Genomic DNA, 16,128 nt, shown 5'->3' with positions numbered 1-16,128 from the left:
TGGGGCGCTTCAGCCGTGAAGCCCTGCCCAGATATCCCAATCCGCAGATAATAAAAGATCTGCTAAATGATAAAACTGCTAAATTTACCCTTTATACCTGTGTAGAGAAGTCAGACAAGGGGGCGACAGTGTCACTTTAAAAAGCGGCTGCACAAGCCTGACAAGTCACACAATGGAGCGTGCGGCTCCGGCCACACGCTTCATTGTTGGCTATGGTGAATTGGCGCCTGCATCCCAATTCAGTACAAAGGAAGATCATCCAGCCAGTACTGCAGTACCGGCCGGTATGATCTTCACAAACACAGGCCATTCTGTGACCCGGCCAAATCACAGAACAGCTGGGGTTTTACGCCATGTGAACATGGCCTAAAGCTAAAAAAAAAAAAATATCATGACAAAAGAAGCATATCAACGGCACTCACTATTAGGGTGCGTTCACACCTACAGGATCTGCAGCAGATTTGATGCTGTGTTCAGTTAATTAAATGAAATCTGCTGCGGGTCCGGTAAGTGTGAACGTACCCTTATAAGGGATAGCCCCCTTTTGCGCAGGAGACGCAGAGGATGAAAGTATGTCCCTTACCTTCCTCCTCAGCACCCTTCCAGTTCAGTAAGTTGTTTGCTCTGCGGTCTGGTAAGACCATTAGCAGCACTGCCCTGGCCCATATAGTGCCAATCCACCCCTTCTTATGATAATCAATGGAGCGGGCCGGCCTGGGGGAACTGGATCTTTGATATGGGTGTGGAACAGTGCTTCTAATGGTCTTACCAGACTGTGCAGCAAACAACTGCGCTATGGATGAAGGTAAGAGACCTGTATCCTCAGCGTATCCTGCACAGTAGGAGGCTATTGGCAGGTTAGATTTGTCCTCTTAAAAGCTCATATATAATAGCTCATTCTTTATTTCCATGGCTGGGAAGCACTGGTCATCCTCCCAACAATGCTCTCATATTAAAAGTCTGGAAATAAAGAAGAGTCTTAAAGAGGTTATTGAGGATTAGAAAAATATGGTTGCTTTTCCAGAAAAACACCACACCTGGCCTGTGCTTATGTGCGATATTACAATGCAGCCTCATTCAATAGAACTGAGATTCAATACTAGACAGAAACTGAGGACACGTGTGGCACTGTTTGTGCAAGAAAGCAACTAGGTTTTTGTAAACCTGGATGACCTGTTTAATCGGCGAGTTCCTTTTTGTAATGGATAGTCTAGTGGGCCCTGACGATGATTTACAGTGACTGGAAAAATGTTGCTGTATGATGGAGATGCAAGCACAGATATAGCTTTCTTAAAGGGAATCTGTTATCTTTATGTCTATATCACATTTAGATCTGCAGACATGGGCAGATAGCTTACTGGAAGATGAAATGATGTGTGTCTCTTAGCTAAAGTTATGAAGCTCAAGTATCATAGAGGCCAGGCTGAGCTGCAGCATGCATGCCTCCTCCTTCCCCCACCCCTCTTTGTACTGCATGATTGATGTACAAGGAGGGGCTTCCAGCACTGAACATTGAAGGGCGGGGGAGGGAGGAGGTGTGCATGCTGCAGCTCAGCTAAACTTCTATGGGGCTTGGATGGAAAAGAGGATTTTATATAGTTGCAAACAGCTGTCAGATAAGAGACAAGTATCATTTGTTTTATCTTCATGAAAGCTATCTGACCATGTCTGCAACTCTGGGCATAGTATGGAGTTGACCCATTCCCTGTAAGTTACCCTTCCCCAGTGTCAGCTATCAACAGAATCCATGTGCTATCTATGGCAGCCTGTATTCTTCCCTGTGTGCTTACACTGGTGGTAAATTGCTGGGAGTTGTAGTTGCCCAGAAAATACTCAAATGTTTAGAAATTTGTGGTTTATTAATTTTGAAAATTTTCAAAGATCTTTGACCATATGAATTCTGTACAAATGTTTTTTTTTTTTACAATTTTTAACCCAAAAATACTCATGGGAAATTAAAACCACCTTCTCCTGCTCCAGGAAAGAACGGGAGATGGTTCTCATCCGGGAAGTAGTTTGCTGGGTCCATTGGAGGAAACGCCACTGGAGGTAAAGGCCTATCTGGAATAGGGTCCGGTTGAGGAGGGTATATAGGAAATGGGTCATCTGGGTTAACAGGAGGCCAATCTGGAATAGGGTCTGGGAAAGGAGGGTATATAGGAAATGGATCGTCCGGGTTAACTGGAGGAAAATTAGGCCAGAAAGGCTTAGGCTTAGGTTTAGGTTTTAAACGGGGAGGAATGTCTGGTTTAATAGGATATGGAAGATGTCCAAAGAGAGGAGGATAGGCGGGGGCAGGAGCGCCTGCAAAAGAACATAACAGGTTAATGGACAGGGATAGTCAGAACACGTATGTATGTGTCCCTGTGTGTTATGCAGACATGGTGTGGTGGTGTCAGACATGGAGCATGGTGTTATATACTGTCTGTAGGCTGGAGATGAAAGTCTATTGCAGTCTATGTGCTCTTACCTCCTGAGACCTTCATGCACATCTTAAAGCATCCATTGAAACAGCACATCTCATTCCAATTACAGTCACTTCTGGATGAACACTGGTCATGGCCATTAATGCAACGAACATTGGGTATAACGGGAGGACACGTCCCTACAGGAAAATATTGCATTTAGACAAAAAAAATCCCCTTGACTGATAGGGCATCTCAGGACATCCCATTTCATGTCCATATACATTTATATGGATCTGCTTCGTTCTTTACCGGCAATACGCAAATTGATAACTTAACTATTTTCGGCTGTTACCCTTATAGTCGTCTCCATATAGTGTATGTGACCCAACCCATTGTTTGCTACGTGTAATTAGGGACAATGCCCAAGTTATTGCTTGTGTTCCAGATGAGTCACAGCGACATATAATGCAAGATCAGGTGTAACCAGACATGATTCACTCATTTGCACATGAGGATAATATTGTTCTATATGCAATATGGTGATATATGTATATATATATATATATATGTATATATATATACACATATATGTGTGTGTATATATATATATATATATATATATATATATGTATGTGTGTATATATATATATGTGTGTGTGTTTGTGTATATATATATGTGTGTGTGTTTGTGTGTGTATATATATATATATATATATATATATATAACACTATGGGGGATTTTCTGATATGTGGACAATTTTCACCCAAACCTACACAAAAAACATCAGGCTATGCTATGTGCACCAGGCCTATAAAGCTGCATGGAGCCGCAACATGTATGTGATACCGCCATATAATCCCATTCTGGCGTCATCTTTTTGATCCATGCCTTCTGCTTTTAATATAATCCTGAAATCTTGTTGTTACCAATCTAGCCACTAGGCTTAAAACTAAGCTGGGACTTCCTGTGCATTTCCCAGCTGTGCCCTCCTTATCTATATAGGCGTTTACAGTGACCCCCCCCCCCCAGGGTAGTAAAGCCATTATGGGGGGGAAGTTACATTCACTTTCTTGGCCCCACATTACATTTAGAATTGAACATTGGGCAGTCCCATCAGATATGTAACATGGTGCTTGCATGGATTTAAAATTTCAGAATAACATTTGTGTAAAACATGAGGACACCTTTACCCCCTAGTCAGGATTTTAACCTTTTCTTCTTTTAAAGGGGTACTCCAGCAAGAAAATGTTACTTTTAGATCAACTGGTGCCAGAAAGCTATACAGATTTGTAAGTTACTTGAAAAATCTCAAGTTGTCCAGTACTTATCAGCTGCTTTATGTCCTGCAGAAAGTGGTGTATTCTTTTCAATCTGTCACAGTGTTCTCTGCTGCCACCTCTGTCCATGTCAGGAACTGTCCAGAGCAGAAATTTTTTTTTATGGGGATTTGCTACTGATCTGGCCAGTTCCTGTCATGGACAGAGGTGGCAGCAGAGAGCACTGTGTCAGACTGGAAAGAATACACCACTTCCTGCAGGACATACAGCATCTGATAAGTACTGGACGACTGGAGAGTTTTTTTTATAGAAGTACATTACAAATCTTTGCCACTTCCTGACACCAGTTGATTTGATAGATTCTTTTTTGTTGTTGTTGGCGTACCCCTTTAAATGCTTTATGTAGATTAGCCGGTCACTGTCATTTCAAATAACTGGCCTTTATTCGATAACCTTTGTGATTTCTAACATACAGGATTTTATAAATAATTTTCTTTAGCAAATTTGATTTCTTGTACCTAAAAAAAAAAAAGGCTTGGCCACTAGGTGTCTCACTTTCCTGCAACCGACTGTCCACTGCTTGTTGTTAGGAGAACTCTGGACTATGTACATCCAAACTGGGCCTGTCTGCCTCCTCCTCCTTGTGCTGTGATCCTTTCTGCTCCCAAACCCAATGTATTAGTAACCCCTTCTTCCCCAGCATACAATCTATAGTGCTATATACTGTAAATCATCTCTCAGCAACCAACCTGTTCAGGCATTGCAGAGAGGAGGAGGTGCTGTCCTGTGATTGGCCAGAGAAGTAAGGGAAAGGAAATCTAGGTGTCAGTACTGCTAGTAAACAACCTAACACACCCCATGAAATACGGAGTTTTAAAAATATCTGTGCACCATGAAGGGGGCTCTGTAACAGCACCAGCACTAAATCACCTTGTCGTTGGGGTTACTGTAACAAAGCCATGCAGGTTTTAAAACAAATTAGAGATATTTGAAGGGGTTATCCAGGCTTAAAAAAACATGGCCACTTTCACCCAGGAACAGCACCCCCCTTGTCCTCTGTTTGGATGTGGGCATTTACAGCTCCTTTGAAGTGAAGAGAGCTAAATTGTAATCCCATACACAACCTAATGACAGGGGTGGTGCTGTTTTTGCAAGAAAGTAGCTATGCTTTTAAAATCCTGAATAAGCCCTTTAAGCAGCATAATCCATCCCAATAAGTAGCAGGCTTTTAGGTTAGAATTACATGGGATGATAACAGCTTTAATTGCCAGCTATGGGTGGAACAAGATCCTTTGTAACTTTCTAACCTTGGCACGGATTGTTGTGCACTTGTTTCCTGTCTAGGTTGTTGAGATGCTGCAATTGTACAGTAACTCAGATGACTGTAAATCACCATGTGTTATTCTCTACAGTAACTTCATGTGGTACCCGGTCAGTGCCATCACACGTTACGGGTTTATTCTATGCCCTTTGAGTGCATGCAGATATCCTGCTATGAATGGACTATGGGTTATAGTTTGTATAATAAGCCACAACATATACCTTAACATGTCATAGCTGAAGGTCAAGGTTCCTTCATAGCTTTAAAGGGGTACTCCAGCAAAAAAAAAAAAAAATCTTTCAAATCAACTGGTGTCTGAAAGTGCCAGAGATTTGTAATTTACTTCTATTAAAATATCTCCAGTCCTTCAGTATTTATCAGCTGCTGTATGTCCCGCAGGAAGTGGTATATTCTGACACAGTGTTCTCTGCTGCCACCACTGTCCATGTCAGGAACTGTCCAGAGCAGTAGCAAATCCCCATGGAAAACCTCTCCTGCTCTTCAGACTGGAGATTATACACCACCTCCTGGTGTAGAGGCAGCGTGCTTGCCCCCATCACTGCTACATTCACAGGAGATAAGAGACCCCCTATTCTCATGATTGGTGGGAGTCCCAGCAGTCGGACCTCCACTGACCTCATACTTTTCCTATGAACAGCTAATATGTTGTGATCTTGGGGACACAAGAGAAGTATTACAATTTTATATATATTTCATTTGAATTCTTCACTAGTTTGCTGTCAATGAATAGGAACTCTATTCACAATCTCCTCCATAGCCGGCCCTGCTCTCAGGATACAATTGTACCCAGTCTGATCAATGCTCTATGAGCCAAATACATCAGCAGCTGCTGGATACAACGTATCGGCCTGACATCCAGTCTGTTTGCTAGGAAGTAGGAAATGCCAAAAAAAAAGATTAAAAAAAACAGCACAAACAACATAAAACATGAATTATTCCCATAATCCTACTGCATAGAAGTAGCAGAGTCACGTCGCAGCCTGTCACCCTGCCGGCCACCCTACACCTATGTGCTCTTTAGTAACCTGAGTCTTGTGTCTTTGCTGACTGTAACATTTGATGCTCACCCTCTGGTTTTCTTAAAGCGTATCCGCAGGTCAGGTCTATCCCTGTTACCAGTGCACATAGCCCCAGCAGGACCATCCGACCGGGAGGTGTCATCTTGCTGCCAATGTCTAATCATTACATCGCCTTATATATGCCCATAAAAAATAGGGAGGGTGTTGTCTTACTACTACAGACATGTTATATCCTAACCAAGCTCTTCCCCATATGTATTATGCAACACACAAGAACCTGATTATCTGGAGTCTTAAAACAGACAACTTCTCCATTGTAGGCAAATGTACATGAAATTGCTGATAGCGGCGTTTAGCTCAGTCAAATTATATGCTTTCCCTCTAATACTCCCTGCTTTCCTGTAACACTTTATAATAAAATGTGACATGTCAGTGACAACTATTACTTATAAGACCTGTTTGCTCTCATGAATACACCCTCTAGTTATTAAGGAGCTTAGTTGATTTGATTGACATTTGGATACATAGAGAAAATATTTACATTATCTGCGGAGATGAATGATGGAGTCACATGGTCAGGTAAGCTGTGTACATAATGCATGGTACACCACATATACAGATCTTTCCCTATAGAACTTGCCTCGTATTGTCATCTATTGGGGCTATATCATGGACGTCACTTTGGCAGCAATAAGAGGCAACATGGTCTGGAACTGCAGGGCTGCTCAAGCACCAGTGATATTAAGTTTCCCCAATGTCTGTTCTAAAGCATGTTAGCATTAGAACAGACATTACACTTAGGGAAGCTGTCTGTGTCACAGTGTAGCAGTGCGAGTGGTATTAGTCATTAACCTCTTTAGGACCAGGAACGGGACTGTAAATCCATTTTTGTGCTTATAAAGTGCTTTTTCCCTGAACTTAGTACTGCATCAAGGCTTCACTTCCAGATAACATGGTGATGTCACTTCCTGGATAACATGGTGATGTCACTTTCTGGATAACATGGTGATGTCACTTCCTGGATAACATGGTGATGTCACTTCCTGGATAACATGGGGATGTCACTTCCAGGATAACATGGTGATGTCACTTCCTGGATAAAATGGTGATGTCACTTCCTGGATAACATGGTGATGTCACGACCCGACTCCCAGAGCTGTGCGGGCTGTGGCTACTGGAGAGGATGATGGCAGGGGGACACTGAGGGACACAGGGCACTGGAGGGACACTGAGCATCCCTCTGCCATCATCCTCCCCAGCAGCCACAGCCTGCACAGCTCTGGGAGTCGGGTCGTGACATCACCATGTTATCCAGGAAGTGACATCACCATGTTATTCAGGAAGCATCACCATTTTATCCAGGAAGTGACATCACCATGTTATCCAGGAAGTGACATCACCATTTTATCCAGGAAGAGACATCACCATGTTATCCAGGAAGGGGCATCCCCATGTTATCCAGGAAGTGACATCACCATGTTATCCAGAAAGTGACATCACCATGTTATCCAGGAAGTGACATCATCATGTTATCCAGGAAGGGGCATCACCATGTTATCCAGGAAGTGAAGCCTTGATGCAGTAGTAAGTGCAGGGAAAAAAGCACTTTATAAGCATTTCCCGTAATAAGTGTATATTGGGGATTTGTATAACTTTTTGGGGGGCAATACAATACTTTAATAAAAATTTTCGCTGGACTTCTACTTTAACCCTATACATGCTGCAGTCAGTGTGAACACAGCATCTATAGGCAAGAACCGGAGTCCTCCAGTGTCACAGCTTCAGAAGCTGCCCTAAGGTGAGTCTGATCTGCTATGCCTGACTCGCATTATACCCTCCTGTACAGATCGGGACTGTAATGTATTATGTCTGTCATCAGGCAGTCAGACAACAAGGGACAGGAAAATAAAGTGAAAATATAAGTGATAGATACCCCACCCCACACCCAGGGATTCCTGTCGCCAAAATGATATAAAAACTGCCCTGCCAATGATGTATTAAAAGTTCTCATCTAAAGCAATGTTCTGTCTGTAGAACGAATTGACATGCTGCATCCTCTAGGCCAGTGCTTCTCAAACTTTTTCTACTGGAGCCTCACCCAACAGACCAAGGCAATGCCTGGGCCTCACCAGACTGACCAAGAGAGTGCCTGGGCCTCACCATCTGTGGTGAAAGTCCATTTAAAAGCTGACAATAATGCTAGGACTACCTTTCACCCATCTCCCAAGCTCTATATAATAATAAAGCAACTACAAAATAAATTAATAATGTTGCTAAAATGGAGATTTTAGAGGACTGTGCAGATCATAGTTTGTAAAAAACTGGTTTCTTAGCTGGTCCTCACCAACAACTAGGGGGCGCCTCACTGGTGAGGCCTGCCTCACAGTTTGAGAAGCACTGCTCTAGAACATGGATGGAGAACCCCACAGCCTAAGCAAAACTAAAATTTCCATCCTGCCTGGGCAACCGAGGGGGGGAGGGGTGATGTGAAGGTTCCCCATCCTGCTCTAGAGCACTGCTCCCCAACCTTTGTCTCTCCAGCAGTTATAAAACTACAACTCCCAGGATGCTCGGAGTGCTCCTCAACCTGTGTCTCCAGAGCTGCTGCAAAACTACAAATCATAGTTTCCTTCCTTTTATGTATTTTTTTTCATCAAAGTATCCCATCAAATCCCCATAGAAAACCTCTCCTGCGCTGGACAGTTCCTGATATGGACAGAGGTGGCAGCAGAGAGCATTGTGTCAGACTGGAGAGTATACACCACTTCCTGCAGGACATACAGCAGCTAATAAGTACTGGAAGACATAGGGAAAACCAATCACCTAAAAAAAGTTATAACCCTATTAATCCACTGTAATACATCACATAACACGCTTTGCTAATGTATCTGTATAGCGTGGCTGCCTGCCAGGTATACAGATAAAATATACTTATATTGATTCCCACGATATTTGCTATGTGCTTCCGTGTAGTCATCTGGGCGTTTCTTTTGGTCCAACTAGTCACGGCCCTGGGGCCGGGTTTTGCCGTTATCACGCCTCTATGGGTGAGATTCCAAACTCCGTCATGTCTATAACCTCAGACTGGGCAGAATGAGTCTGAGGTTATTTCGGACATATGCAGTAGAGCGGAGATAGGATGCACCTGTACTGCGCATGTCTGCAGTGTGTTATGTGATGGAGGGGATTAGACAGGACACACTTGTACTGCGCATGTCTGCAGTGTGTTATGTGATGGAGGGGATTAGATAGGACGCACCTGTACTGCGCATGTCTGCCGTGTATTATGTGATGGAGGGGATTAGATAGGACGCACCTGTACTGAGCATGTCTGCAGTGTGTTATGTGATGGAGGGGATTAGATAGGACGCACCTGTACTGCGCATGTCTGCCGTGTATTATGTGATGGAGGGGATTAGATAGGACGCACCTGTACTGAGCATGTCTGCAGTGTGTTATGTGATGGAGGGGATTAGACAGGACACACCTGTACTGCGCATGTCTGCCGTGTATTATGTGATGGAGGGGATTAGATAGGACGCACCTGTACTGAGCATGTCTGCAGTGTGTTATGTGATGGAGGGGATTAGATAGGACGCACCTGTACTGCGCATGTCTGACGTGTATTATGTGATGGAGGGGATTAGATAGGACGCACCTGTACTGAGCATGTCTGCAGTGTGTTATGTGATGGAGGGGATTAGATAGGACGCACCTGTACTGCACATGTCTGCAGTGTGTTATGTGATGGAGGGGATTAGATAGGACGCACCTGTACTGAGCATGTCTGCAGTGTGTTATGTGATGGAGGGGATTAGATAGGACGCACCTGTACTGAGCATGTCTGCAGTGTGTTATGTGATGGAGGGGATTAGATAGGACGCACCTGTACTGCGCATGTCTGCCGTGTGTTATGTGATGGAGGGGATTAGATAGGACGCACCTGTACTGAGCATGTCTGCAGTGTGTTATGTGATGGAGGGGATTAGATAGGACGCACCTGTACTGCGCATGTCTGCCGTGTGTTATGTGATGGAGGGGATTAGATAGGACGCACCTGTACTGAGCATGTCTGCAGTGTGTTATGTGATGGAGGGGATTAGATAGGACGCACCTGTACTGCGCATGTCTGCAGTGTGTTACGTGATGGAGGGGATTAGATAGGACGCACCTGTACTGCACATGTCTGCAGTGTGGTATGTGATGGAGGGGATTAGATAGGACGCACCTGTACTGCGCATGTCTGCCGTGTGTTATGGGATGGAGGGGATTAGATAGGACGCACCTGTACTGCGCATGTCTGCCGTGTGTTATGTGATGGAGGGGATTAGATAGGACGCACCTGTACTGCGCATGTCTGCCGTGTGTTATGGGATGGAGGGGATTAGATAGCACGCACCTGTACTGCGCATGTCTGCAGTGTGTTACGTGATGGAGGGGATTAGATAGGACGCACCTGTACTGCACATGTCTGCAGTGTGGTATGTGATGGAGGGGATTAGATAGGATGCACCTGTACTGCGCATGTCTGCAGTGTGTTATGTGATAGAGGGGATTAGATAGGACGCACCTGTACTGAGCATGTCTGCCATGTGTTATGTGATGGAGGGGATTAGATAGGACGCACCTGTACTGCGCATGTCTGACGTGTATTATGTGATGGAGGGGATTAGATAGGACGCACCTGTACTGAGCATGTCTGCAGTGTGTTATGTGATGGAGGGGATTAGATAGGACGCACCTGTACTGCACATGTCTGCAGTGTGTTATGTGATGGAGGGGATTAGATAGGACGCACCTGTACTGAGCATGTCTGCAGTGTGTTATGTGATGGAGGGGATTAGATAGGACGCACCTGTACTGCGCATGTCTGCCGTGTGTTATGTGATGGAGGGGATTAGATAGGACGCACCTGTACTGAGCATGTCTGCAGTGTGTTATGTGATGGAGGGGATTAGATAGGACGCACCTGTACTGCGCATGTCTGCCGTGTGTTATGGGATGGAGGGGATTAGATAGGACGCACCTGTACTGCGCATGTCTGCCGTGTGTTATGTGATGGAGGGGATTAGATAGGACGCACCTGTACTGCGCATGTCTGCCGTGTGTTATGGGATGGAGGGGATTAGATAGCACGCACCTGTACTGCGCATGTCTGCAGTGTGTTACGTGATGGAGGGGATTAGATAGGACGCACCTGTACTGCACATGTCTGCAGTGTGGTATGTGATGGAGGGGATTAGATAGGATGCACCTGTACTGAGCATGTCTGCCGTGTGTTATGTGATGGAGGAAATTAGATAGGACGCAGCTGTACTGCGCATGTCTGCCGTGTGTTATGTGATGGAGGGGATTAGATAGGACGCACCTGTACTGCGCATGTCTGCAGTGTGTTATGTGATGGAGGTGATTAGATAGGATGCACCTGTACTGCGCATGTCTGCCGTGTGTTATGTGATGGAGGTGATTAGATAGGACACACCTGTACTGCGCATGTCTGCCGTGTGTTATGTGATGGAGGGGATTAGATAGGACGCACCTGTACTGCGCATGTCTGCCGTGTGTTATGTGATGGAGGGGATTAGATAGGACGCAGCTGTACTGCGCATGTCTGCCGTGTGTTATGTGATGGAGGGGATTAGATAGGACGCACCTGTACTGCGCATGTCTGCAGTGTGTTATGTGATGGAGGGGATTAGATAGGACGCACCTGTACTGCGCATGTCTGCCGTGTGTTATGTGATGGAGGGGATTAGATAGGACGCACCTGTACTGAGCATGTCTGCAGTGTGTTATGTGATGGAGGGGATTAGATAGGACGCACCTGTACTGCGCATGTCTGCCGTGTGTTATGTGATGGAGGGGATTAGATAGGACGCACCTGTACTGCGCATGTCTGCCGTGTGTTATGTGATGGAGGGGATTAGATAGGACGCACCTGTACTGCGCATGTCTGCCGTGTGTTATGTGATGGAGGGGATTAGATAGGACGCACCTGTACTGCGCATGTCTGCAGTGTGTTATGTGATGGAGGGGATTAGATAGGACGCACCTGTACTGCGCATGTCTGCCGTGTGTTATGTGATGGAGGGGATTAGATAGGACGCACCTGAACTGCGCATGTCTGCCGTGTGTTATGTGATGGAGGGGATTTTAGGTGATTGGTTCCCTTTAAGAACAATGTGTAGACACAAGCCATAGAAAAGGCATATAAAATTTGAAATGTGAAATGTGACACATACATTGAAGTAAATGGAGCTCAATTGCAAACCACACCTGAAGTGGAGACAAGAGTAGGGGGAAAAGTGGCCATGTTTTTGTAGCGCTGGATAACCCCTTTAAGAACAATGTGTAGACACAAGCAATATAGAAGCATATAAAATGTGACACATATGATGGCTTCAAGGACAGATACAGAGAATGTAACACAAGAAGCAGTGTTCCTCCTTATCACTTCCTAGAACAACCAGCCTAAGAAATATCTGGGAACAATTTGCACTTGGAATATCACAGTACATATAAGAATTGTGTATTTTATTTGGGCTCATGATAGGAAGGAAATAATAATAATTATTATTCATTGTATAGATTCAAGGCACCACATTGGAAACCTGATGGACCCCATTACAGTCACTGGGATATGTTGGGTTTCTAGGGCAGAAGAACAAGAAAAACAATGGGGATGGTCAAACAGGAATATACAGGATATATTATTTGTACAGTTCCATGATTAGGGCCCTATTACTATTAGGCCTATATAGCCATGTATGATAGTACCAGGGATCACCTGACGAATACTTCTTAATCAGCTGATCACGCACATCTCCCTGTGTATGATCGCTGGCTTGGGCCATCTAATAGGACCCTTTATGGGAGAATTATTTAGCCAATAATCTGCTCCAGCTGTAAGGATGTACGAGATAGTTGTATGTACTGAAGAATACATTGGACCCCCACCAATCCAATATTGGTCGTCTATCCAGGATAAGCCCTGTAATCATTCTCCCTCATCTGTTTATATAAATATTATTATTATATTATTATTTATTATTACTATTTTTTTTTTTTAAGCGCTGCAGAATCTGTTGGCGCTATACAAATAAATATTATTATTATCCGTTTTAAAGGAAACATAATTGATTTGCCCAGCAGGTGGCGCCATGATACAGTGATGCTGCTTATGTAACCTACAGACAGATGGAGAGGGGAGACAGCAGCTTAGGTGCTTCTACATAGGAAAAAGGGGTACAACATGGGGCATTAGGCTGCACTGTGTATTAGGGGCATATGTCTGCATGCTATGTGAGGGGGTATTGTTATGGGGGTGCATGTGTAGCTGGAACAATAAATGAGCAGCAAGTAGATGGGAGATCAGGTAGGAATCACTATATGTAGGACATACATTACACTGGATTTAATATGTGTCCCACATAATGTGACAACCACTGGTCTAAAGTGTCGCTATGAATTCAACTCTTTGATTGGTCAGTAACAGGGTGTTTAGACCCACCCCAAATGCTAAAAGGACCGGTGAGAGGCACTTGGCTGAGCACTACTCTCACTGACTTGCTGTTCTCTTGTCTCCTTCCAAGAGATGCTATAGTAAGTCTATGGAGCCCATCTCCTGCAGCGAGACAGGGATCGGTGGCGGTCTGATCACCCATATCCCAAGAGATCAATGCTTTTCACATGTCTCTGTGATATATAGGATCAATGAGGACCAACAGCATCCAAAATAGTGCAAATATTGTCAAAGCTTTATTGCATATCCAAAGTACAAGAGTGCGACGTTTCGACCCTAACAGGACTTTATCAAGCATATATAACGTGGCAGATCAACTTCAAACCCAATCATCATACTTTGTATATCAGAAGAAAGGCGCTGATGGTCAACAGACCCCTGAAATCTTTAGCGGGTAGCAAACACAGGGATATCCCAAAATGAGAGCTCCAGAGGACAGTGAGGGTCCTAGGTGTCAGCTAATCCCCTCCCCAGTCAGATACTTGTCACCTACCTCATGGACAGGTGACGAGTTGTTAAAGGGGTTATCCAGGATTAGAACAGGCACATCTACTTTCTTGCAAAAACAGCGCCACCTCCGTCCTTAGGTGGTGTGCAGTATTGCAATTCAACTCTTGACTTTAATAAGGAGCTGTCCAGCATCTCTGAAAGCTCGGCGAGCAACGCTGCTACCTGAAATGGGGAGTCTCTGGACCAAATCCTGACAGTGCTCCCTCCTCCCAGGAAGTCCTGGCTTTTACGGAGAAAAGAGCAAGATTCATAGAAATTTCTAATGGATTAATTTACTATTACTGTACTATAAACTATATTAATACCATGCATATTTGTGATATTCATTAGTATCCCCAGATGACACTTTATGTATTGGGAGAAACATGTCGGGACTCTGTTTGAATTTGTTATTTTTTTAAGGGGGGGGGGGCAATTTTTGGATAGTGCGAATTTAGTTTTTGGCACAGATGCTAACACAGTATAACACAAAGGAGTATTTCAAGGTTTATTTTTTTTTTACTATGCTCAGCCTGGAGGAAAACATAAAAGAACATATACTTGCTCCCATCTTCCACCACCGTTATCCCAGAGCTGGTCCCTTTGCACAGCACTTTTTGTGCTTGGGGTCAGTGCATGCAGCGCCTGCATTTAGTAAAGTGCTACAAAATTAGCTTATATGACTTTGTACCACTAATTTTTGCACCCCAGAAAATGGGTTGTGTTGAAAGGGGCATGGCCAAAATGAGCCAAAAAAGTCACCAATTCTGGTCTAAAGTAAGCCTACTCTTTCCTTTATCTATACTTACACTAAACAATGTCAGCTTAGACTAGACAATATATAGATGCGTCAGAATGATAAAACAGCCCAAAACTGTTTGATAAATGTGGTGCATTTCAAGACTGCCTCCTTAAAGGGGTATTCTGGCTACAAAGAAATTCTTTCAAATCAACTGGTATCAGAAAGTTACATAGACCTGTAATTTACTTTAAAAAAAATCTCAAGTCTTCCAGTACTTATTAGCTGCTTGATGTCCTGCTGGAAGTGGCGTATTCTTTCCAGTCTGACACAGTGCTCTCTGCTGCCACCTCTGTCCATGTCAGGAACTGTCCAGAGCAGTAGAGGTTTTCTATGAGGATTTTCTTCTGCTCTAGTTCCTGGCATGGACAGATCTACATACCTGTCCACGCTCCCCGGGGTACTTCTAGCTTCTGCCCTCTTCCCACCGCCCGCAGCCGCCACTGGAACGTCAGAGCTGGTCTCTGAAGTGACAGGCCACTCATCCAATCACTGGCTGTGGCGCTGTCCTGTCCCGGCCATTGATTGGCTAAGTGTACAGAGAAGCCTTTCTTCAGCTGATCATTGACTTTATCACGTGGAGCAATAATCTGCTGAATTGGCTTGATTGGGCAAATTATAACTCTCCGTAATAGGGGTTATCCAGCTTCCAGCTCTACCAAAAATGGCCACTTTCTTCAAGAGACAGCACCACTCTTGTCTCCAGTTCAGGTGCGGTTTGCAATTAAGCTCCATTTACTTCAATGGAACTGATTTACAAAACCTACACCCGAACTGGAGACAAGAGTGGTGCTGTCTCTGGAAGAAAGTAGCCGTGTTTTTGTAGAGCTGGATAACCCCTTTAAGGCACATGTATACTCCTGTCAGGGTCCAGAATCCGCTGCTCATCTTCTTTCCCTACACTGAGCCTCTTATCCATATGGATGGGGAGTTTTATAAAATATTCCAGGTCTCTACCCTGGCAGGCTCATCTTTCGCTTGTTCAGAGAGGCTCCTCTGTAGTTGAATTTTGGAGCAGAAGGATTCCATGTTGTAGATGTAACCCAATGCCAGAGCCTGATGTTTTCCTTGGCGTAGGTTGTATGAATGCCCTCAGCGGTATCTCATCCAACCCTTGATCCATAGCAACCTCAAAGTCCGAGAATGTTTCCAAAAGGCTGATTTCTTTTTATACATAAAGAATAAGCCAAAGCTTCCTGACTAAACCTTTCTCTGCCAAACTAAAGCTTCTTCTGCTAGAAGATTCATGGTGAAGAAGACTTTCATGTAGA

At 44.3% G+C, this 16,128-nt stretch overlaps 2 protein-coding genes across 2 annotated transcripts in view; both read right to left on the bottom strand.

Moving 5' to 3' along the window:
• EIF2S1 (eukaryotic translation initiation factor 2 subunit alpha) overlaps window positions 1-16,128 on the bottom strand; it is a 465,302-nt gene that overhangs the window by 110,084 nt on the left and 339,090 nt on the right. The gene's annotated exons all lie outside the window — the stretch shown is intronic.
• Window positions 1,841-6,207, bottom strand: LOC138771112 (uncharacterized). Its single transcript, XM_069950579.1, has 3 exons — window positions 6,096-6,207; window positions 2,471-2,605; window positions 1,841-2,304 (listed from the first exon to the last, which is right to left on the bottom strand). The coding sequence occupies exons 1-3, from the start codon at window positions 6,187-6,189 to the stop codon at window positions 1,946-1,948; spliced, it is 588 nt and encodes a 195-aa protein (XP_069806680.1). The 5' UTR covers window positions 6,190-6,207; the 3' UTR covers window positions 1,841-1,945.

This window comes from Dendropsophus ebraccatus, chromosome 13, assembly GCF_027789765.1.
Source record: "Dendropsophus ebraccatus isolate aDenEbr1 chromosome 13, aDenEbr1.pat, whole genome shotgun sequence".
Classification (NCBI taxonomy): domain Eukaryota; kingdom Metazoa; phylum Chordata; class Amphibia; order Anura; family Hylidae; genus Dendropsophus; species Dendropsophus ebraccatus.
The sequence above is the reverse complement of the archived record's forward strand: the minus strand, read 5'-3'. Positions and strand labels throughout refer to the sequence as shown.